The sequence below is a fragment of the Erpetoichthys calabaricus genome, chromosome 5 (assembly GCF_900747795.2).
Source record: "Erpetoichthys calabaricus chromosome 5, fErpCal1.3, whole genome shotgun sequence".
NCBI classification, from domain to species: domain Eukaryota; kingdom Metazoa; phylum Chordata; class Cladistia; order Polypteriformes; family Polypteridae; genus Erpetoichthys; species Erpetoichthys calabaricus.
Window position 1 is genome coordinate 19255979 of NC_041398.2, and position 25257 is coordinate 19281235.

The 25257-nt window shown below is 40.5% G+C and overlaps 1 protein-coding gene across 1 annotated transcript in view; it reads left to right on the top strand.

Moving 5' to 3' along the window:
* The first annotated feature begins 6707 nt into the window (after positions 1 to 6707).
* The window catches only part of LOC114642491 (zinc finger protein 845-like), a 56799-nt gene continuing 38249 nt past the window's right edge, over positions 6708 to 25257 (top strand). The window contains exons 1-3 of the mRNA XM_051927763.1: positions 6708 to 6826; positions 11276 to 11830; positions 17282 to 18587. Of these exons, the coding sequence (XP_051783723.1) occupies positions 11419 to 11830; positions 17282 to 18587 (1718 nt within the window). The 5' untranslated portion in view covers positions 6708 to 6826; positions 11276 to 11418. The remainder of the gene's footprint in view (positions 6827 to 11275; positions 11831 to 17281; positions 18588 to 25257) is intronic.

Here is a 25257-nt window from a genome sequence, read left to right on the forward strand (position 1 = left end):
GACCTTCATCCATTTTTAGAGATCTCAGGAGCGCCACACACCCCTTCCCAGTGACCTCATGACCCCAGATGTTCTCCCAATCCATCTACTGACTTAATAGGAACAGTCACCAGAGTCACATGAATGTCACTGCCGAGGTAAGTAAACCTCTCGACGAGGTCGACACTCTCTCTGCAGACAGACACACTGCTGATGGCCATGACCAAGAGGTCATTAAAGGCCTGGCTCTTGGTTTTTATCACAAGCCCAAACCCTCAGACTCCTCACTCAGACTCTCGAGAGCCCCCATCAGATCCTCCATTGAAGATCACAGCATCGTCAGCAAAGGCAAGATACGTGAATCTTTCTTCACCAACAGATGCCCCCCAGCCGGTGGACCTCACGACTCTGCCCACCCCCCAGTCCATGCAAGCATTGAACAGAGTTGGAGCAAAAACACACGGCTGATGGACCCCAGAATCAACTGGAAAAAACACAGAGGGTCTGCCTCCACTCTGCACAGCACTCACAGTACAAGTGCACAGGCCGGCCATGACATCCAGCAATCCTGAGGGAATCCTGCGAACAGCAGTTATATGGGAATAATGGTTTTTTTCTTTTTAACAATATTTTCATCTTCATTCTACTTTTCCAGGTGTTCTAATTCTTTAATTAATTAATTATTTACTAATTAGTGGGTCTGACGCTAAAGTAGTTGTCTGCCTGGCTGTCTGCTCCACTCGTTTTTAATTGTCATTATTAAGATACAATGGAGGCAGCCAACTGCACAGAGAAAGGGCAAAATCAAATGAAATCAACAAAAATGAGTTAAGCATTTAAATTGAGAGCAAAAATGGAAATACTTCTAAAGGTCTTATAAAAGTAAAAGTCATGCTGCTGTGCTTTCTTAATGTAGAATAAGAGAAGAGAAACAAAAAGCAAATTAATTGAGATCAGCGTTATCAGGTGCGACTGAATGACGAGAGAACGTCTTACATGGCATTCCGGAGACTCGGGAGACCTCATCTGCCTGTTATTGACGGTGTCGGGTTCAAGAGGAGTGTGAGCATGGAGCTGACCCACACCATCACGATATACACTGCCTGGCCCAAAAAAAAGTCGCCACCACAAAAAAAAAGGCAAACACTCTAATATTTCATTGGATCGCCTTTAGCTTTGATTACGGCACGCATTCGCTGTGGCATTGTTTCGATGAGCTTCTGCAATGTCACAAGATTTAGTTCCATCCAGTGTTGCATTCATTTTTCACCGAGATCTTGCATGATGGGTGCATCACTTCATCTGCCTCTCTTCTTACCCTGATGTGCCCATCACTCTGGAACAGAGTAAATCTGGACTCATCAGACCACATGACCTTCTTCCATTGCTCCAGAGTCCAATCTTTAAGCTCCCTAGCAAACTGGAGTCTTTTATTCCGGTTTGCCTCACTGATTAGTGGTTTTCTTACGGCTACACAGCTGTTCAGTCCCAATCCCTTGAGTTCCCTTCACATTGTGTGTGTAGAAATGCTCTTACTTTCACTATTAAACATACTGTAGACTTGAGTTCTACTGTTGTTTTTCTTCGATTTGATTTCACCAAACGTTTAAGCGATCGCCAATCACGATCATTCAGAATTTTTTTTCCGGCCACATTTCTTCCTCAAAGACGATGGGTCCCCACTATCCTTCCAGTTTTTAATAATGCGTTGGACAGTTCTTAACCCAATTTTAGTAGTTTCTGCAATCTCCTTAGATGTTTTCTCTGCTTGATGCATGCCAATGAGTTGACCCTTCTCAAACAGACTAACATCTTTTCCACGACCACGAGATGTGTCTTTCGACATGGTTGTTTAAGAAATGACAAGTAACTCATTGCACCAGTTGGGGTTAAATAACTTATAGATATAGATAATCGCCCATGCAGTAATTATCCAATAGGAGGCTCGTACCTATTTGCTTAGTTAAATCCAGGTGGCGACTTTTTTTTTGGCCAGGCAGTGTATATTGTCACACACGAGCGATTAGGAATCTGCCTGAAGCAAAAACCTGAAGCCACAGTGAAGCCCCTTTGAGAACCCCTGTTGTAAAGGAGTCCCCCACAAGGCCGGTGATGGCTGCGCGGTTCGAGGGGGTGAAGGTTCGGCAGGGGATTAGTGGAGGGGACACGAGCTGTTCTGAAGGGTGCCTGCGCCTGCTGGTCGATGTCTCTCCAGGCTGCAAGACCCAAATAGGAGAAGCCTGGGAGATGTTGGTTTTAAAGGGAAGCGCAGGGGACTGGGATTTTTAAAGAAGAGTGCGTGTTTTTAACTCCATTTTAATAGAAGTATTTATGGCTTGATTTTAACCTCCACTATCATTTGGTCTTTTTATGGATAATTTATTTATTGAACATTTTTGCACTGCACTATTTATTTGGACATTGTTTTGTTTGGTTGTTTTAATAAAAGCAGCAATTTTACACCTACTCCTTGCTGTATGTGTGTTGTGTCCTCATCTGCCTGGCTCGGTTACGTTATTGATGGTGTCGGGTTCAAGAGGAGTGCGAGCATGGAGCTGACCCACACCATCACAATATATATTGTCACACACGAGCGCATAGGGAGCAGCTTAAGGACCCGATGCGCACCGTGATAAGTCATGCCAGGGGACAACGGCGGGGCGCTAACCTCTCTCTCTATATTTCCGCAGAAAGAATGAAGCACTGCTGTCATAACATACCCCGGATGACTACTGAAACCAGCTATTTCTGGGTTCCCTTCTAACCTCTGGTCCCCTCCTGATGACATCAAACTTCCCATCCATCACCACGATTTTCCCAGCATCACTTTACTTCACTTCCGGTCCCCCCTTATAAATTGTCCGACCAGCCAATTTTATCTTGTCTGTTGTACTTGATGAAAACACTGAGTGAAACTTATTTTTCTTTACAGTGTGCGGGGCCTAAACAACCCCAAACCTTTATGCTGTGTCTGTTTTTTATTACTATATATATATATATATATATATATATATATATATATATATATATTGTAACAGATAGAGGGCGCTATCGCTCCCTTGAACCCTTGTTCGAGACGCCAGACACCAGATAAAAGTCCAATATGACTTTATTTTATAATAATTATGTGCACCAAGCCCTCTCCACTCCACTATACTCATAAATAACACAATAACCAATAAACAATAACCAATCCTCCACTCCCAGACACGTTGCCACCCTTCCACCCAGCTCAGCTCGACGTCTGGGATTTCTCATGGTCCTTTAATAGTCCGTGACCCGGAAGTGTTTCGCCCTCAGTCCATGTGACTTCTTAGCACTTCTGGGTCAGATCCAAAAGTTCTCTTTTTCATTCCGGGAAGCACGTCATTCACCCTGTCGCTGTGACTAAGACGTACTTCTGGGCTATAGGGCACATAATAGTCTCTAGGCCTTCCTGCAGTGACCCGTGGAGGCCCCCATGGTATCCAGCATGTGATGAAAAACTCCATTGTCTATGATGCCCTGCTGGAACTCGGGGCATCCCTATGTTGCAGGCAGGGCTCCATCCGGCGGCTTGGAGGTGTTGGCTGGAATATATGGCCGGCAATCCCCCACAATGTATAATATATATATATATATATATATGTGTATACAGTATATATATATAGGTAGTGGTGGACAGCTGGTGCCCTTGCCTGGCCAGGACGCCTGAGGGAGATAACATACACAGGGCATTATCACTCCCAGATTGCTTAATGGCAGAACCCCCAGGTTGCAGCAGTGCCTCAGATTCCCACAGAGCTTCATGGGAGTTGGAGTTCGGCACATCTCCTTTGAGTTCCATGGGTGCTGAAAGAGGGCACTGAAGGGACTGCAGAGCCCTACTTTGTTGGGCTTCTGCCTCACCTGGAATTGCTTCCAAACACACTAATGGGCCATCGGAAGTACTCCCAGGTGCAGGATAACAGAAGCCCACTGGCACTGCTCTAGGAGCCTGAGTCAGAAGGAAGAGGGGTGAAGTTTGCCAGGAGGAGTGGAGGCGGAAGACAGAGAGACTGAGAGAAAGGAGAAGAAAAGAAAGGGCTGTGTACTTTATTCTACTGTGCTTATTGGAGTTGTACTGTGCTTTATTGTGGGAAACGATTGGGAAGCATTTCTCAATGTGAAGTCAAAAGACCTGTGCATTGCTCAACTTGTGTCCCAGTCTGTTTGTCTCGGGTTTGGGATGACTTTGTGCTGCAGGTTTGACAGGGTGAGTGGCAGGAAGAAAGCCATTCCTTAAAGGACAAAATGGGGTCTTGAATTACCAGCTGTGGACTACTGCAGACTGGATAAAAAGTCTCAACTTCTCAGCAAAAACTGAGAGCTGCTTTTTTCAACCGGAACTGTTAAGCTGTACTTGAAGCTGTTGTGCTGTGAGGCGCCCTGTGACCACGCAATCTGCTGACCTCCAGAAACGTGACTTCTGACTGAGTTGTGGCTTTGGCTCTGCCAGATCTCATCTCTTCCTATCAGAATTTCTTCCAGTTTCCAATGACCTTTAGATGGTGTAGGAGACCACTGGACTCACTGGCACTTGGATGTGTTTTGTTTTTTTGTTTTTTTTGCAATTTCTCTAAATGAAAGGCCTACAATTATAAGGGTAAAGATGCTCAGTCTCATTACATTTGTTCATTGCCATTTCTTGCCATTCTACTAAGGGTGTAGTGACACAGTTTGCTTGAAGACACACAGTGGATTTTTAAGTAATCAACAGAAGTTGGGACACCTGTGCAAATTGTTTGCTTCACTTTGCAAGGCTTCATGTACTTCAATTATTGCAGAACATCTGAAGAGTGTAAATTATTTGTTTTTTCCTGAAGAAGTCACATTTGTAATATTCTGTAATATTCATTTATTTGCTAACCTGAACTTTAAATTTAAAACTCTAGCAGTTTGCTGCTTACCTCTTCACCATTTTAGTTCATTTATTGCATTTAAACTGATTACTTTTTTTAGACAAAAACGGAAAAATGGTGGTGTTCTAAAACATTTGACTGGTAGATAGATAGATAGATAGATAGATAGATAGATAGATAGATAGATAGATAGATAGATAGATAGATAGATAGATAGATAGATAGATAGATAGGAAAGGCACTATACAATAGATAGATAGATAGATAGATAGATAGATAGATAGATAGATAGATAGATAGATAGATAGATAGATAGATAGATAGATAGATAGATAGTATATCTATCTATCTATCTATCTATCTATCTATCTATCTATCTATCTATCTATCTATCTATCTATCTATCTATCTATCTATCAGCCAGGCAGACAACACTGAATCATGAAAGGCTGCAACTTCTTTAGCGTCAGAACCACTAATTAGTAAATAATTAATTAATTAAAGAATTAGAACACCTGGAAAAGTAGAATGAAAATGAAGATCAAAATATTGTTAAAAAGAAAAAAAATACATTATTCACATATAACTGCTTTGTTCATTTACATATATATATATATATATATATATATATATATATATATATATATATATATATATATATATATATATATATATATACTCACACTGACTTACTAATACTTAGTTAAATACTATAAACTTAGTTATAAACGTTTCTAATTTTCTATAGTTCTATATCTAATTTCTATATTGTTCCCAAAACACAGAATATGGGAAATCACCACTCACTTTATTAACTCAGGAGACCAATTAAAAACAAGAACAAGGTTGGGGCCCCCAGGGCTGAGTTTGGGGAGCACTGTTTTAAATGATGGTTTCCTCTTTAGCTTTCTATTTTGGCTATTTCTTTTTCCCGTTCCATTAGCAAACATTCTTAATTCACACATCGTCGTTTCACATTGTTCTCCATATCATTTTGAGAGTGTGGCTCTGTTATAGCATTTCTTTATAATACACATTTTTGTTCTTTAAATTGTTGACCCTCAAGAAGTGTGTGGTTTCACTTCCAATAATTAAAGACATTCCTTCTAGAAGGTGATCCTCGTGAATGTCACTTTACGGTCACTGAGCACAGACTGTTTAATATCAATTTCCATGGCTTGCTTTAGTGACTCTTTTGACAGCATCCAATCAATCCTAGATGCCCAGATTCATCTTTATTACAGTGAAGTGCATTTCATTGGGATTTTATGTCTCCGCACAATTTAAATGAGAACATAAATGATTTACATCAGTGTAGCGCTTTTGTTTTATTTGCTAAGCAGGCCAGTGCAGGATCACTGATTGTATTCCAGTCCCCTGTGAAAACAATTTAACATTTGCAAGTGTTAAGATTTCCAAAATCTGATTCTTTAAAATGTGTATCAGTTTTCTCTTTCCCAAAGTACTGTTACTACTATATATGCTTTCTAAAATAACGATATCATTGTTTTTTTTTCAACCACTGAGAGTAACCATTTTCTAAATGCATGAACTTCACTTTTTAACATTTCCCCTTAAAACGTCGTCCTCATAATTACACATTCTGCTGAAGTATTACTCCCATAAGAGAGCGTCATGTCATCTCCCCCATTTTGTTCTCCTAAAATTAAAAGCAGACACTAATGCATGTGCTCACTGCAACAAGTAAAAATCAGCCTGACATTTTAAAACTTATGAATAATCCTCTCTCTGTCCAGTAGATGGCGGTGTTCACCAGCAGATCCGCACTGGAGCGCCTTCTCTCCGTCGAGTCGCTCGTTGATGACTCGTTTTTTTTCGCTCTGATGCTACAGCGGGCGGCTCGGGCTGTGATATGAGGCGCGGGTCTGCACTTTCAGAGACAAAGGGAGCAGAAGAAGAGAAAAGAAATAAAGAAAGAAACAGAGCATCAAGGAGTCAAAGTGTCGGTGAGCAACGGGATCATGGAGCGGGGTGGGAGACGAGAAGAAAGAAAGTGGAACAGGACGTAACTGGAATCTCATAGAGACACGGAAAAAAAAACAAGGAGAACGTGTAGGCGATGAACCAGAAGAGAGCAGGAGTGAGAGTGAGAGTCGCGAGAATCTGCCGAGGTGTTCAGTATTGATGGTAACGGCTCTCCGTCCGCCCGCCGCGCACCTACATTCTCCCGTTTACATTCACGTAGGCTGCCGTGTAAAGCGCTCGCTCGCCCGCCCGTCCTGTCCGCTCATTGGAATTCAACTCGAATTTAGCTTGTGTAGGAATTTGCAAAAACCCGAAATTCTTTTTTGGAAATATAACAAAAACTTTATACCAAATAAACGTGTGTAGCACTCGTAGAGTACCCGCAGGAAATCCCATGTAGACACGGAGATTGGTGGTCGCGAGCAGGGCCAGATTCAGACTCCGTGGTGCCTCCGTAATCACAAAGGGAGACAAATGAAACGCAATTTGTTTAATACGTTAAGCATCTTAATCAGAAGGTATGAAAAGAAAACGAGCTTTCAAAGCACAGACCTCCTGGCCCCCTGTATCAATGTTCTTAAATTACGTTGGAGTGTTACAATTTGAGTTATCCTTCACGATTGGTAAGGATTTGTGATTCATATTGCAAAATAAGCGTCTTTTGCTTAAACAACACTCGTTATAGCTTTATCTGGTTATTTTTGGCACAAAACAGAATTAAACAAACACAATAAAGCCTGGAAACTTCTATTCTTCTCATATGCACCAGAACAAGGTAAAGACATGAGCAAAATGCACAAGAAGAAATAGGGATATTAAATTGAAAAAAATAATTACAGTTAGTAGTGTTCAATTCTTAAAGTCCAAAGTATGAAGAAGAAGGGAAAAAAAACAGAATAAGGAAACGCGTAATGTGTTTTAGCTATCTGTACAAAAACAGGATAATACTATAAATCTAAACAGAGTGCAGAACAAAAAATCGGGAGTGCTCTCCCCTCGACTTTCTCGTATACTTGGATATGGGGATGGATATTTGAGGAGTAAACTGCAAGACAATAATTATATTTTTATATAATGTACATTAAAGAACCAAAAACAACAAATCAAATTAATAATATAGTGAACAATTATTATAAAAGAAAAATGGAATAAATCGGACTCTGCAGCTGCATGAATAAAAGGTGAAATATCACTTCCGGTTAGTGGAAATAGCCCAAAAGTTAATAGAAATCTACGTTTTGTACCGAATACTTGTAAGGAAAATTTAATTAAGCTAAGTGAAAGTGTACTCAGGTTATCGTGTTTACATACAAACACACACACAATTCCAAAAATGGTATTTTTGCACTCAGGGATGTCTAAAACGTCGAGATTCATCAAACATGTTTGGACGATTACAATACTTTCCCTATACTTTGCATACGAGAAAATAAAAAAAAGGCAAAGGATAAAATGTCCTCTTTCTAAAATCAGGACCCCTGCCTAACAGTCACTTCCCATACTTTTTAAAATGCTGGTTCTGTAATGGCACTTTATGGTTCTTTACTGGGCTCTGTGAGTCGTCGAGCTTGACTAAGAGTCATTTTAGTTTAGAAAGGGCTCTCAGTATAGGATGTTGGTGCTTTGAAAAACGCACCCACCACTCGACGAGCCACCTGGATTGAGGTCAGCATGCAGTGGATGACACCTCAGCACCACACTGGAACTGGTGTCTTTACTTTACTTTTTAATTTTTTTTTTTTTAACAGTGGCTGGAGTGCCAATCCTGCCATTAACCCCCGTGTTTTCCCCATAAATTGGAGGACCTGGATGCAGATTAATGTCATACCAGGATGAAGCAATTGCAGGTTTCAGGCCTCGCTCAAGGGCCTAACAGAATCGAGTCACTTCTGGCATTTACACGATTTAAACTGACAACATTCTGATTGCCGGCACAGATCACAGCCTCAGAGCCACCACTCCGCTCTAATATGTGGTGGGGGGAATCTTTAATGTACAGTTGGCTACTGAGCAGGACACTAACAGTTTATAAAAAAAAAATTAGGACTTAGCCTGTGTTGTTGTATGCAGTAAGAGTCCTTTTAAAATCACGAGCCATTGATATTTCGCAAATCTGTTACCGTCTCCTGCATTCATGTTAATTTGAAGTATGGAACCTGTCACAGATCAAAAATACATAAAAGTTCTTTCTGGAACCTTCAGTTTGATGGGCCTTTTGGGAGCCAAAAACGGTTTCCCTATGGCATCACTCGGAAGAACTGCTCTGGTACCTTTTATAATAATAATAATAATAATAATAATTAAAAACAATAACAATACTACTACATCAACTACTACTAACAATACTACTATTACAACTAATAATAATAATAACAATACTATTACTACTGCTATAATACTACTACTACTACTAACAATAATAATAGCAATACTACTGTTACTACTACTACTTATAATAATAATAATTATTAATAATACTGTTACTACTACTAATAATAATAACAATACTACTACTATTACTACTACTACTAATAATAATAATAATTCTTTGCATTTATATAGCGCTTTTCTCACTACTCAAAGCACTTAGCAATTGCAGGTTAAGGGCCCTGCTCAAGGGCCCAACAGAGCAGAGTATTATTGCCATTTACGGGATTCGAACCGGCAACCTTCCGATTGCCAGTGCAGATCCCTAGCCTCAGAGCCACCATATAATAATAAAAATGACAATACTACTGCTACTATTAATAATAATAATAAACAATACTATTACTACTACTAACAATACTGCTACTATTACTACTAATAATAATGATAATACTACTGCTGCTACTACTACTACTACTAATAATAATAATTTGAATGTGAATTTCCCCTTGGGATAAATAAAGTATCCTATCTATCTATCTATCTATCTATCTATCTATCTATCTATCTATCTATCTATCTATCTATCTATCTATCTATCTATCTATCTATCTATCTATCTAATAGTAATAATAACAATAACAGTACTACTATTACTACTACTGCTACTAATAATAATAATAGTACTAATAATAACAATAATAATAACATTACTACTACTACTACTAATAATAATACTGTTACTACTAATACTACTACTAATAATAATACTGTTACTATTACTACTAGTACTAGTACTACTACTACTACTATTACTACTACTGCTACTACTACTAATAATAATAATAATAATAATAATAATAAATAACCGTACTAATACTACTAATAATAATAATAGTAACAATAATAAAAATGACAATACTACTACTACTACTACTACTAATAATAATAATAATAATAATAATACTGCTGCTACTAGTACTACTACTAACAGTACTACTAAATAATAATAGTAATAATAACAACAATAACAATACTACTACTATTACTACTACTGCTTACAATACTACTACTACTACTAATAACAATAGTAATAATAATAACAATAACAATAATAACAATACTACTACTATTACTACTACTAATAATAGTGATAATAATAACAATAGTAATAATAACAACAATAACAATACTACTACTACTAATAGTAATAACAATAACAATACTACTACTATTACTACTACTACTAACAATACTACTACTACTACTACTGATAATAATAATAATATAATAATAACAACAATAATGTTACCACTACTACTACTAATAATGTTTCTCTAATAATTATTGGCACCCTCTCAGTTGCTTATATGGTTGCTGTGGCCCTAGTCATGCGAGACCATAGCCTATCCTAACAGCATCAGGTAAAAGGCAGGAACCATCTTTGGACAGGGTGTCAGTCCAGCACAGGGCACACTCACGTAGTGACGCTGGGTTAATTCAAATTTCCCATTCAGTTATAACATGCAGTCATTTTGGTTAGTGGGGCAGTGGTGGGGGGTTAACTGGGGGCTTTAGAGTCCTCAGAGTAGTGCCAGGCCGACACAGGGGGAACGTGCAAACTCTGTACAGATAGCAATATTCAAGACAAGGACACAGGAGGCATTAAACATTTAAGAATAATTGTCCAATCCACGTGGACATTTAGTTTTTTCTAGTAAACAAGACTCCTTTATTGTCCTCCAATTTCATAAATTGAAAAATGTTTGTTTGCATTACCAAAAGAACCCCTGAGTCGCATAAACATCCAAAAGACTTGGAAAGGTGCAAGGGATGAGAAGAAGGGTGACAAGTTTGTGTTGAACCTAGCAGGTACTGTATGACACTGGGGAGGTCAGTTAACACTCAGGATATTAACACATAACACACTAAAGCCGGGGAGCACAGCTCGTATCTCATAAAAAACTTAGTCAGTAGTTTCTTAGTGTTTAGTTAAGCCTGAAATGTGGTAAAGATATTTTTAACAGCTTATTGAAATAATTTTGTGACATTCCTTTTGACAGGTCAAAAGGACCATCTATCCCAGTTCCATACTCATGCAGTGAGGTCTCTAAGGGCCTCCAGGCCAGGGTTGTCCACGTGAGAAGGGAATCTTAGAAGAGAAGAGCAGGCACTTGGAGGAGAGAGAAGAGTTTTACATACAGCAATGGCCTCACTCAGTTATGATGGCATGGTTAAAAGACTGGAGCACATTAAGCAAGAGGACTGTGAGGGGGGTTCCCCAGAGGATGTGTGTGTGAAGTCAGAGGATTGCGAAAGAGGAATTTCATTTTTTAAGGAGGAGGAGGAGTCTGATGGAGAAATTGTTCAGGTTATGGTTGGGGATTCTGACGATTTCTCGGTTCACCTTGAACTGCAAAAGCATGAAACTGGAAATGTTTTCAAGCAGGACATTTGTGAAGAATCACATTCCACTTTGCAGCCCTGGGTCACAAATACAGGATACCTGGCTACCCAGCAGAATTCTATAGAGCTGAAATCTGAGTTTGAAGAAAAAATCAGTGAAGGAGATGGGAAAGACGAAGAAGAGCAGCAGCCATCTAGGAGCTTTGGGATAAGTAAGTAATGCTAATAAATGTAAAGCAATGTGAAACTGAGAATAGTTACAGATTCTGCGTGATAAGCCAAAATGAAAGTGAGGGACACAAATATAGACAAGCTGCTTAGCTACAAAACAATTAACTATTGCTGACCTAACAAGTAATAATCTAAAAACCTGAAGGTGTCCAGTACTTAATTTTGTCACATACAGTAAAGCTGTGGCATTAGAAGTAAAACCCGACCAATAATATTCATGATGAAATTAGCACCATGTCGTCTTAAAAATGCGTATTCTATCAACTGTGCTCCAATTAGGGTAAAAAGAGCACAAAAAAGGGGAAAAAATCATTCCATCTAGGCAGATAAAATCTAATGGAGTGATTTTGATCAAACCGTTCCTGTCCTTTTCCAATGCTGTGTCCCGTGTCACTCAGATGGAGTGATGTGCATGTGGTGATCGTGTCCACAGACTCACATCTTCCACTGCCCTTATGCTGATTTTTATAGAATACACGCCTACAGAATATGTGGGAAAGTTCAATAATTTGGTGCGCAGTTGGGACTAGAATAGATATTTTTGTCAGCGAGCCCCAAATCCCAACATGAACACACACACACAGAGTCCCGGGTTCAAATAAAGGATGGTTTCTTCAAAACAATACCTTCAAAAGTAAAAAAGCCCTAAGCACAGGTTCTCTTTCTCTTTACAACACCACCCATGTCACCACCACCACCACCACCACCACCACCACCACCACCACCACCACCACACCGCCCTCTTCCAGTTGAATGTTGCCTTCTTTCCTCCCAGCTCCGACTCACCTGGAGTGCGGTCCCTTTTATTGTGGACCCGGGAGTACTTCCGGTGCCAGGGCTGCTGCCCATTGGAAGCACTTCTTGGTCATACAGTGGTGTGAAAAACTATTTTCCCCCTTCCTGATTTCTTATTCTTTTGCATGTTTGTCACACAAAATGTTTCTGATCATCAAAAACATTTAACCATTAGTCAAATATAACACAAGTAAACACAAAATGCAGTTTGTAAAAGGTAGTTTTTATTATTTAGGGAGAAAAAAAAATCCAAACACCACCCCTGGGAAGGCCCTGTGTGAAAAAGTAATTGCCCCCTGAACCTAATAACTGGTTGGGCCACCCTTAGCAGCAATAACTGCAATCAAGCGTTTGCGATAACTTGCAATGAGTCTTTTACAGCGCTCTGGAGGAATTTTGGCCCACTCATCTTTGCAAAATTGTTGTAATTCAGCTTTATCTGAGGGTTTTCTAGCATTAACCGCCTTTTTAAGGTCATGCCATAGCATCTCAATTGGATTCAGGTCAGGACTTTGACTAGGCCACTCCAAAGTCTTCATTTTGTTTTTCTTCAGCCATTCAGAGGTGGATTTGCTGGTGTGTTTTGGGTCATTGTCCTGTTGCAGCACCCAAGATCGCTTCAGCTTGACTTGACGAACAGATGGCCGGACATTCTCCTTCAGGATTTTTTGGTAGACAGTAGAATTCATGGTTCCATCTATCACAGCAAGCCTTCCAGGTCCTGAAGCAGCAAAACAACCCCAGACCATCACACTACCACCACCATATTTTACTGTTGGTATGATATTCTTTTTCTGAAATGCTGTGTTCCTTTTACGCCAGATGTAACAGGACATTTGCCTTCCAAAAAGTTCAACTTTTGACTCATCAGTCCACAAGGTATTTTCCCAAAAGTCTTGGCAATCATTGAGATGTTTCTTAGCAAAATTGAGACGAGCCCTAATGTTCTCTTTGCTTAACAGTGGTTTGCGTCTTGGAAATCTGCCATACAGGCCGTTTTTGCCCAGTCTCTTTCTTATGGTGGAGTCATGAACACTGACCTTAATTGAGGCAAGTGAGGCCTGCAGTTCTTTAGACGTTGTCCTGGGGTCTTTTGTGACCTCTCGGATGAGTCGTCTCTGCGCTCTTGGGGTAATTTTGGTCGGCCGGCCACTCCTGGGAAGGTTCACCACTGTTCCATGTTTTTGCCATTTGTGGATAATGGCTCTCACTGTGGTTCGCTGGAGTCCCAAAGCTTTAGAAATGGCTTTATAACCTTTACCAGACTGATAGATCTCAATTACTTCTGTTCTCATTTGTTCCTCAATTTCTTTGGATCTTGGCATGTCGTCTAGCTTTTGAGGTGCTTTTGGTCTACTTCTCTGTGTCAGGCAGCTCCTATTTAAGTGATTTCTTGATTGAAACAGGTGTGGCAGTAATCAGGCCTGGGGGTGGCTACGGAAATTGAACTCAGGTGTGATACACCACAGTTAGGTTATTTTTTAACAAGGGGGCAATTACTTTTTCACACAGGGCCATGTAGGTTTGGATTTTTTTTTCTCCCTAAATAATAAAAACCATCATTTAAAAACTGCATTTTGTGTTTACTTGTGTTATATTTGACTAATGGTTAAATATGTTTGATGATCAGAAACATTTTGTGTGACAAACATGAAAAAGAATAAGAAATCAGGAAGGGGGCAAATAGTTTTTCACACCACTGTACATCTCCCTGCAGCACCCTCTTGCAGCACCTGCCAGAGACTACATCTCCTAGCATGCACTTCTGGGTACCGATACCACCATCTAGCATCCTGGGGGAATATAGAGTCCCCAGTGACATCTTCTTCCGATGGGCTGTCTGTTCATCCTCTCCAGCTATCAGCTATCACTTCCAGGTCTGGAACCTTTCTCTACCATGGTTGGGCTGCTTGTCTACCTGCCTTGGATGCCAACCCCCCCACCCCCCCCCCCATCCGGGCAAGTAACCATCCCCTCTTGTAGTCGGGATGGCCGTCCAACCCATGTGGCATTTACAATATGTAACATCCCATAATATTCTCAGACACTTTTTAGTCAATGCATATTCAATGCATTAAAGGCCAGATTGCTTTGAACAAGCCTGTAGGACCATAGCTGGTGTGATGACTGTGAATATCTGATAAATGAGGTAACCTGGATTGCCTATAATCAATATTTTTTAAAGAGAGTACAGATAACTTATCATTGCCTGGTGATTTTAAAACTGCAAAAAAAAATTATATATATACATGTATATTTGTAAATTGTCAAAGCTGTGCATTGCAAAGTCCTTTGGATGAGACGTAAAACCAAGGTCCTAACTATCTGTGGTCATAAAAGATCCCTTTGTATTGAGTAGGGTGTATCTTGATGTCCTGACTTAATTGCCCACCATGGCCTGGTCATTCTGACCCCCTAATCACCCCCTTTCTTTAATTGGCTAAATGTTTCTCACCCCTGCACTACCTAACAGTGAGTGCATTGGAACAAAATGGCTGCTGTCACATCATCCAGGTGGATGCTGCACATTAGTGATGGTTGAAATTGCTCCCCACTCACTATGCGAAGTGCTTTGAGTAGTGAGAAAAACACTCGTTAAATGTAAAGAATTATTATTGTTACTATTACAGTAATCCTTCGCTATATCACGCTTCGCCTTTCGCGGCTTCACTACATTGCAGATTTTATATGTAAGCATATTTAAATATATATCGCGGATTTTTTGCTGGTTCACGGATTTCTGCGGACAATGGGTCTTTTAATTTCTGGTACATGCTTCCTCAGTTGGTTTGCCCAGTTGATTTCATACAAGGGACGCTATTGGCAGATGGCTGAGAAGCTACCCGGCTTACTTTTCTGTCTCTCTTGCGCTGACTTTCTCTGATCCAGACGTAGGGGGATTGAGCAGGGGGGCTGTTCGCACACCTAGACGATAAGGACGCTCGTCTAAAAATGCTAAAAGATTATCTTCACGTTGCTATCTTCTGTGCAGCTGCTTCCTGAAACGACATGCTGCACGGTGCTTCGCATACTTAAAAGCTCGAAGGGCACGTATTGATTTTTGATTGAAAAACAAACTCTGTCTCTCTCTCTCTCTCTCTGCTCCCGACGGAGGGGGTGTGAGCTGCCGCCTTCAACAGCTTTGTGCCGCGGTGCTTCGCATACTTAAAAGCCAAACAGCCCTATTGATTTGTTTGCTTTCCTCTGTCTTTCTGACAGACTCTGCTCCTGACGCGCACTCCTTTGAAGAGGAAAATATGTTTGCATTCTTTTAATTGTGAGACGGAACTGTCATCTCCGTCTTGTCATGGAGCACAGTTTAAACTTTTGAAAAAGAGACAAATGTTTGTTTGCTGTGTTTGAATAACGTTCCTGTCTCTCTACAACCTCCTGTGTTTCTGCGCAAATCTGTGACCCAAGCATGACAATATAAAAATAACTATATAAACATATGGTTTCTACTTTGCGGATTTTCTTATTTTGCGGGTGGCTCTGGAACGCAACCCCCGCGATGGAGGAGGGATTACTGTATATCATTTTTTTTGGTAAGAGAATCCATGTAAAACGCATTTTCCCAAAGTTGTATCAGTGACACAAATAGTGTTGTGTAGGCTTCACAAATGTCAAAGGTCACAATACACTTGCACTTATGTGTAAATAACGGTGCTGGCGGGCTCCTTACACACCGACATACAAATACAAATCGATACAAATCATTCACAGCATCAGAGAGCACAGGTCAGTCCTTTTTAAAGACACTGGGGTGTGTGGATAGTTCTTTTCTGATGAGGTGAAACTAATCATGAGGAGTGACATTAGGGGCAGATGCTACAGCTATATTTTTGTCTTGGCTGCTAAATGCATAACATACTGCACATCTGCATATTTGCTGTGTATGGTTTTCACTTGTCATATTGATACTGAATACGTTATTATTTTAAGTATTTTGAAAGTCTGATATTATCAATGAGTACCTTTATAACTAATCTGGATAATTCAAAGGATTTTTTTTTATTTAAAAAGTTTTCAACATTTCATTATGCAGTGCATAATTTCAGAATTGTAATGCACTCAGAGATCAGTCTGCTATGGATTGCCACACAGCCTTTCTCACTTTCTTATTATTGGATGCATTTCCTTTGTGTTATTATAAACCAGGTATTATTTGTTGATCAACTGCCTAACAGACTACCTATGTCTCTAATGATTTCTACTCTTTTATGTCAATTAAGTAAAAGCTGTCCCATAATACACCATGTGGCTTCATACTTAAAGTCACAAGTGCTCAGCCTGCAGATGTCACACTTTCCTCTGTATCTTTTTGATTCCTCACAGATGTTCTTGACAAATCAGTTGTCAGGGCTGCTTAAATATCACTAGTGCACACATATTTGTAGATGGACTTGGCCCACCTTGCGTTCACAGTAAGCACTTTGAATTTGACGAGCTGACTAAGTCTGAATTTGAAAATGAGGTTCATTCAAACAAGATTTATTCAGGTAAGTCTCAATTTCTCCTCTTGGAATGCCCCCAGTAGTGGAACTGAGGCATAGAAATGGCACCCAGTGTTTCACTTATATCATATTAATGTTTTATTCATCTTAAAATGTTTAACTGAATTCTTTGTATCATTGTAGATTTCCATGACATTGGCAACTTCTCCCCATCTTTATTTGCGGAGACTTCTCCTCTGTATAGACTGCAACCCATGCAGGACGAGAGGAAGATGACAAAATCAACAAGAGGATCAGAGAATTTGACAGCAGCTTCTTTGCAGTGTAGTTCTTTTTCTGTAATAGAAACCATCAATGCTGACCAACAACTCATGTATTACGCAGACCAACAGGGTTTGCATGCTGGACAAGAGTGTGGACAAACTTTTAAAAACAAGTCAGACTGTAAAGACCTCAAGTCGGCTTATACAGGAGAGAAGCCACACTGCTGTTCTGAATGTGGTAAACGATTCCTCTATAACAGCAGGCTTCAGGCACACCTAAGAATTCATACTGGAGAAAAACCTCATTGCTGCTCTGAATGTGGCAAGCGATTTTCTGACAGTTATAGTCTCAAAAAACATAAAAGAATCCATACTGGAGAAAAGCCTTATGGCTGTGCTGAATGTGGAAAAACATTCATTAAAAGTAGTGCACTTCACAGCCACTCAAGAATTCACACTGGAGAAAAGCCATATTGTTGTGCTGAATGTGGAAAAAGATTTTCGGACAGTAGCAGTCTCCAAAGACATAAAAGAATCCACACTGGGGAAAAGCCCTATGGTTGTACTGAATGTGGCAAACGATTCGCTGACAGTAGCACTCTCCAGAGCCACACAAGAATTCATACAGGAGAGAAGCCATATGGCTGTGCTGTATGTGGGAAAAGATTTGCCACCAGTAGTCGCCTTCACCAGCACTCACAAATTCACACTGGAGAGAAGCCATTTTACTGTTCCGAATGTGACAAAAGATTCTCCAGCAGTGGCGCTTTTCGTAAGCACACACAAATTCATACTAGAGGGAAGCCATATTGTTGTTCTGATTGTGGCAAACATTTCACCACCAGTAGCACTCTTCGCCAGCATACACTAATTCATACAGGAGAGAAACCATATTGCTGTGGTGAATGTGGCAAAAGATTCTCTAGCAGTAGTTCTCTTCGACAGCATGTGCAGATTCACACTGGAGGAAAGCATTATGCCTGTTCTGAATGTGAGAAACGTTTTACAAACCGTAGCGGTCTTCAGTGTCACAAAAGAGTTCATACAGGAGAAAAGCCTTATTCCTGCTCTGAATGTGGCAAACAATTCAACAGAAGTAGTAGTCTTTGGCAACACACGCGAATTCATATGGGAGAAAAGCAATATGGCTGTTCTGAATGTGGCAAACGATTCTCCCATAGCCGCAGTCTTCAGAATCACATAAAAATCCACACTGTTCTGCAGTTGTGAATATGGCAGATGATTTTCTCATAACAGCAGCCCTCATAATCATTCATGAAGTCACACTGAAAAAAAATCTCCTAAGATCACGTCTTCTTTACATCATGTTGGTACCAAGATTTGATAGCCTGTCAAAACTAGGAGAAACTGCTCAGGCATAATTAATCAAGCCTCCTTGACCCTGGTTTCTACTACTTCAAAACCTGGTGTCAAATTAGGACCCCCCCAAGAGTCGAAGCAGCCACTGACTTTAACCATGCTGGAGAGTTTAACTCAGTCTGAGGGGACTTTAAACTCTCATCTTTGTTTCAGAAGGGATTTTCTTCAACTCCTCTTCCTCATCCAGACTTCAATTGGAACTTGAGCAAGCATCCTTACCCCTCAACCCGACCCCCTTATCATTGAGAAGGGGGGTGTAACAGACTCTGGTGCTCCACATCTGTGGGACTCATATCGACATGAAACTGGTTTCCCTAAATGCCTTTCTTTTTAACCTGTGATGACCACATTAACTTGTCAGCTGAAAATACCTGAGAATGTGAAAATAATTAGATGCAGATATGTACATATTTTAAATCCCTTCCTCTCTCCTTTTGTTTTTCTCAGAATAGATAGCTGAATTATCAGACTCTCTCAGGTTTGAATAATTGATGTGCATGCTGTAATCTGATGGCTACCAAGCACCATTTTAAGCTATAACATTGCATTTGTGCTCTCTCTATATAAATTAGAAGCAGTTCAAGCAACTCGTTTTTTAAAATATTTTTCTTTCGTGTCTCCTCTAGTTTTATTTTAGCTTCTCTCCATTTCTGTGCCAGTCAGTAAGCACTGCACTTGTACTCCGACTGTTTCACGAGTAAAGACAAAGCTCACGATTCATTACTGTGCTAATCACTTATCATCCGTGTGCATATATTATACTCTTTTACATCATTTGTAATGGCTCCAAATTATGTATTTGCCTCTCCAGGCTTTTTCTTGTCTATAATAGCCTATGAGCGGGGTGGGCAGTGTCGGTCCTGGAGGGCTGCATTGGCTGCAGGTTTTCCTTCCAATGCAATTGCTAAATTAGACACCAATCCTTGCCAATCTCAGACCTTATTTAATTTATTGGCTTGCATAGTCCACAATGTTAGGTTCTTATATCGTAGATTTTTGTTCCTTTCCAAGGAAATCATCCAAATAATTTGAAGCCTAAAATGGATCATTTTCAGTGTGTCACATTTTTCTCTTAAGTGTTTTATTAAACCAAATGGTGTGTGATGAATCGACACAGGTGTAAACTTAGAGGGGGAACTGCTGGGTCCTTTGTCATTTGTATCTTATTGCTAAAAGAAGCAATTAATGAAAATGAGCAATTAAGGGTGGGGAACCTTACCAAGCAAGACCACAAAATGGCACTTGGGCAAGTCAATGAAAACCTGCAGCCCTCCAGGACCGACATTGCCCACCACTGCTTTGTAACGTGTTGTGGGTACCTATTTTATGACATTTACCACATACTAGGTACAGCTTTTGTGGACGGGCAACTAATATTTTGCATCCAGTGCCCTTAACAACCCTTTGAATCCTGATTTCTGGATGGCCTAGCCAGGTAGTTTACACGGCTGCTGACATTCTGAGGCAGGCGGTGACATTTCATTGGACATGAAGCCATTTCAACTACCCAGCAAAGCTTTACTCTCATTTTTAATGTGAATAAACAATGAAGTAACATCTCCTTATTAATCTGCCATTATAAAATCACACACGTTTTTATTGATTTCATTCATGTTGTATTATCCCATGACTAACCTTTGTTCACAAATTAATAAAGTTATATATTTGACTTTCTGCAAATGTCACCCAAACAATGTAGTATAGTACCCCTGGTTCCAGACCCGGAGAGGGACCTGCTCCTCAGGTGGCCATAGGGTGTCATAGAGAGTGAGGATACATGGAGAAGCCGGCCATAAAACACCAATGCAAAATGGTTGTAGGGGTGGGGATGGGGGGAATCTCACAGACAGCTTTCAAAGAGTCCTTCGGCTAAAGCCCACTGGCCTGACTGCTTGGCTGAGGCTGAGCCGCAGATGTGTTTACGGAGCACAGGTAACCCCAGGTGAGTGGAGTGAGGTGAGGCTGGCAGTTTGTGTGCACAGGCAGTTGTTGGGGGGAATTGAAGGAACAGTCGAGGAAGGCAGTAGCGGGTTCAGCTGGTGAAGAAACTCTCCAGGGCTAAGCACAGAGTGCTATACCCATTTCTCCTTCTCCTGCACCTCTGGGTCATTAAAAAATTTATAAATGTTGATTCAAAATGAATGTGTGACACATCGAATATCTGTTATTGTAATTAGGAAGCTCAATTCATCTCCTATACAAAAATACAAATTAAAAAACAAAAAATCTGATACCTGATACACAAGCACTGAATAATTCACAGAGAAGACAATTCCGACGGCTGCTGTTCATGTTCCCGCCTGTAATGTTTCAGGAATGGAGACCATGTTAAATGGATGTATGAGGATTTACGCTGCGTGACCTTCTGACTCCTGCTGTGATGTGAATTACTGGTTTATCTGACTGTCAGCCCCGGGTATAAACAAACAGCAGCGCCAACCCTGCCTGTTGTAAACGCTTCCTCTTCTGATCTGCACTCCCAAGATTTTTCTCATGATATTCACCACCAGGCAATGTTGGCGGAGTCGATGCAGACACGTTTAGAAAGAGCGCTGGGGATGTTGTTGATTTTATTTAACGCTCAGAAGAAGTTGTGGAAAATTGGACATCGAGATATAAGCTTTATGCATGTTGACTTTCCTTAAATATTGAACCAAATTGAAAATTTTATATATTGTCCAGCCCTAATAGTAATCATAATTCAATTCAGTATTGTCTAGTGCTCCACTCTGAGTGCAGGCCCAGGTCACTGTGACAAATCAGTTATTTTCTAACCTGCTTAGTCCAGAACAGGGTCGTGGGGGTCTACCAGGGCCCATCCTAACTACTGTCAGGCCCAAAGCACAAGCAAACCCTGGACAAGGTGCCAGGCCATTGCAGGGTAAATAGACACACCAAGCACACACTTGAGCTAAATTAGAATTGCCAGTTCACCTAACCTGCATGTTTTTGGACTGTGGTAGGAAACCAGAGCACCAAGAGGAAACGCACACAGACCCGGGGAGAACATGTGTCCTCAGGTAAAATGTAAATATACATTTTACAAATAACTAAATATGCTGTGAGGGCTAGCCAGGATCCTTACCCAGTTGGGACACCCTCAGCTTTGAAGGAGAGGGGGAGATAGCATGCACAGGGCATTATACTCCCCCCACCCCCCATGCTAAATGGCAGTTCCCGGGTTGCAACATTGACCCAGACTCTCACAGGGCATTATGGGAACTGGAGTTCTTTGGCACAGCCTTGTTGACCCCCTACTTCATCGGGCTGCAGTTTTACATGGAAGTGCTCCTAGGCCAAAACTTTGGGACACTGGAAGCACTCCCGTGTTTTGTTTAAGAGGAGCTGCCTGCCACAACTCTGGGAGGAGGAGGAAGAAGCCTGTGTGAGGAATGGAGGAGGCAGAGAGAGAGAGTCAGAGAAGAAAACAGAGTTGCTGTGCTTCTGTACTGTGCTGGTGTTGTTGTGGGAAACACTTGCTGAGGGAAGAGTTTCCCATGAATAAAATACTCTTGTTTATTGGCAACGTGTGTCCCGAGCCTGTGTGAGTCAGGTGTTCGTGGGAGTTGGAATAACCCCTGGTGGCCACAACACAAAAAAGACACACAGAAAACAAGTAGAAACATTCATTGTTGAACAATGGAGGAGTGGAAAACAAAAACTCAGTCAGCAGCATCTCGGTCAATTGTAACAGAGAAAGTCAAAGTGAGACACAGTTACAGTCCCAGAGACCTCCACCAACTGGTTGCCCACCACCTCTGAAAGTCTGACAGCAAAACTTTTCTGTCTGAAGATTCCAGTGCCACTTTATCAGGGATGACTTTTCCAAAGGCAGGAGAACAGCCTGGCAGTAGAGCAGTGGCACCAAGTGGCGAGACAGGACAATAAGAGGAGAAACAGAAGAGAGGAGGGTTAATAGCAGTTTATATTTATTAAAGTTTTAAACAAATGACTAATGTACACAGATGCATAATGCACAACCGCTTGGCAGCTCTAGTCAGGGTATGCTAGATTACAGTAGCGAGTCTTCAGCCTGGATTTAAGAGAATCACATTAGAAACACTAGGAATGTCTTGGCTAAATTTTGAAGTCAGTGTAGTAGCATCAAAGTCACAAAGGGCAAATCACGAAAAGAAGAAGAAAAAACGCAAAATTAACAATACAAACTAACAGCATAAAATAAGCATTAAAAATCCACCAAAAGCGAGAGTACTGAATAAGCAAAAACTAAAAATGGAAATTAACTTCACAACAGAAATAGCATTTTGAAAATGGAAATGACTCACCCCCTGGTGGCTGCACAGGAGCCCCGTTTCCCACAGCATGCTGACCCTGGAATTAGCCGGTGAACTGCCTTGTTGAAGATGTGTGGACAAAGTCACGGATACTAAGAATATGACGTGTTGAATTGAACAGCACAGGGAAAGGTGACTGCTCTGTTTGCACAGCTGCTGTGTCTAAACTTTTGACTGGTGGTGTTTGTGTCAGCCTGTAACTGAATATTGTAGTCATCCTGAGGTATGTTCTTGTATTCAGTTTTAATATTAATAATAATAATAAGAAGAATTCTTTACATTTATATACTGCTTTTCTCACTCGCATGTTGATCTGGCAAAATGTTACACCAGATGCCCTTCCTGAAGTAACCCTCCCCATTTATCCAGGCTTGGGACCGACACGAAGAAACACACTGGACTGTGCATCCCCTGTGACTGAGTTCTTAATAATAATTAAAATAATGATGGATTTTATTTATAGTTGTCTTTCAAGACACACAAGAAAACCTTACAGAACACATTAATAGCATCAGTCACAATTTAAAATTAATACAATATTATTGTACTGTACAATAAAGCCAGAATAAATACAATAATAAAATTGGATTTACATTTATCAGCCAAAATTATCAGACAGAATGAGCCATCTGTTTTGTCTTGGTAGAGTAATATATATGGCTCTACTTTCTCCTATTGTATTATTAATATGTAGCCTTAGAATGCCTAATCTCACAGATTTACCACTGTTTATAAGGTATTATTATATATAACTTATCCCCACCTTCCCTTCTATATCTATAACCTCAGGCAATTAGATGGAGTAAAAAAGACAAGCAGAAGTTAAGTTACAGTTTAAACAATGCATTAGTATTATTGATAATATTCATAAATAATAACAAAATGCAAAGTATATTTGAATATTGGCAACCATACAACCTGATTAAATGGTGATATGCAGTTCAGGTGGCACACAGTCTTCTGGTTACTTAAATGTCTCTAGTTAAGGCATCATTGATGCTCAGCTTTCAGCCACATGTCTGTTCAAAATGGCTGCTGAGCTGTTCTCTTCATTGTGTGGTCTTCATCATCAGGTTAGCAAGAGAGATGCTTCTTCATCATATGTTGGTTGGTAAGAGAGAGATACTGAGGTCAAACACATACATTTATAGATGTTCTGTCCAACCCCGAGAGCCAATAGCACATCATGGTACTTAAAGGCTTCTGAACCAAGCCAATTCCAAACAGCCATACTTCAGACCAATGGGGGAAATAGAACATCTTAACACCTGCCCCCAAACCATATGTTAAAGTACACCTTAGCCCATTTGCGGGGGTAGAAATGACTTTGGCAAGGAAACACTTGCCAAACTGGTTTAAAACACACATCCCCCAAATCCTGTCGTAAAATTCAAATAGACCCATGAATGTTTTGTACAATGTCTTTATAAACAGTCTTAATTGTTTAACGAGTCTGATGCATAACTTGTGCATTGATTTGCAGTATTTGCTGTCCCAGTGTTAAAAGTTGTCCGTGACCATTTGTCCATTACATATCGTCTTTAATTCAAAGACAATCTGAAGAATTTGGATGCGCTTCTGATGACTTGTATCTGCTCCGGCTTGCTTCAACTGTTCCTTTAGCTTTGTGCAGTCTTCATATGTCATCAGATCTGGTGGTTCAAAATGAGACAAGTCCACACCTTCCACTAAACTAGCCCACTGCAATTTAAGTCTATTGTGAATTCTTAAAACTGACCGTTGTTCTTTACTGGTTTTGTGTCTAACTGCTAATTAGACCCCTGTCCCAAGCTATCTGTTTAAGCATATGCAGCTGTACAATTAACATCAAAATTTGAAAGGTAACATGCCACAGGTGCCAGTACAACCACTTCTGACCAAGTGAGAGCACATGTGCCACTGCATAAACTGTTCACAAACCAACTTTTGTGGCCCCTCTTCACACATTTGGGGTTGACTTAGTTGCCTCTTGTGCTTTTCTACCCATGGTGTAACCTTTCACTGCCATCAGCCTTTACCAGTATAGGCTGGCATCACCACCATGAGACATCACAGCTATGCAACTCATCATTCCCCACTGTAGGCCACCCCTAGAGTTGTTTGCTCACCATATGCATACTCGTTGTGCTAAACACCTCAGTTCAGAATTGGCCCACTGGTCCTCTGCTTGCACCACAGCTGACAACCTCAGCAGGGCTTCCATATTTTCCCAATTAGACTA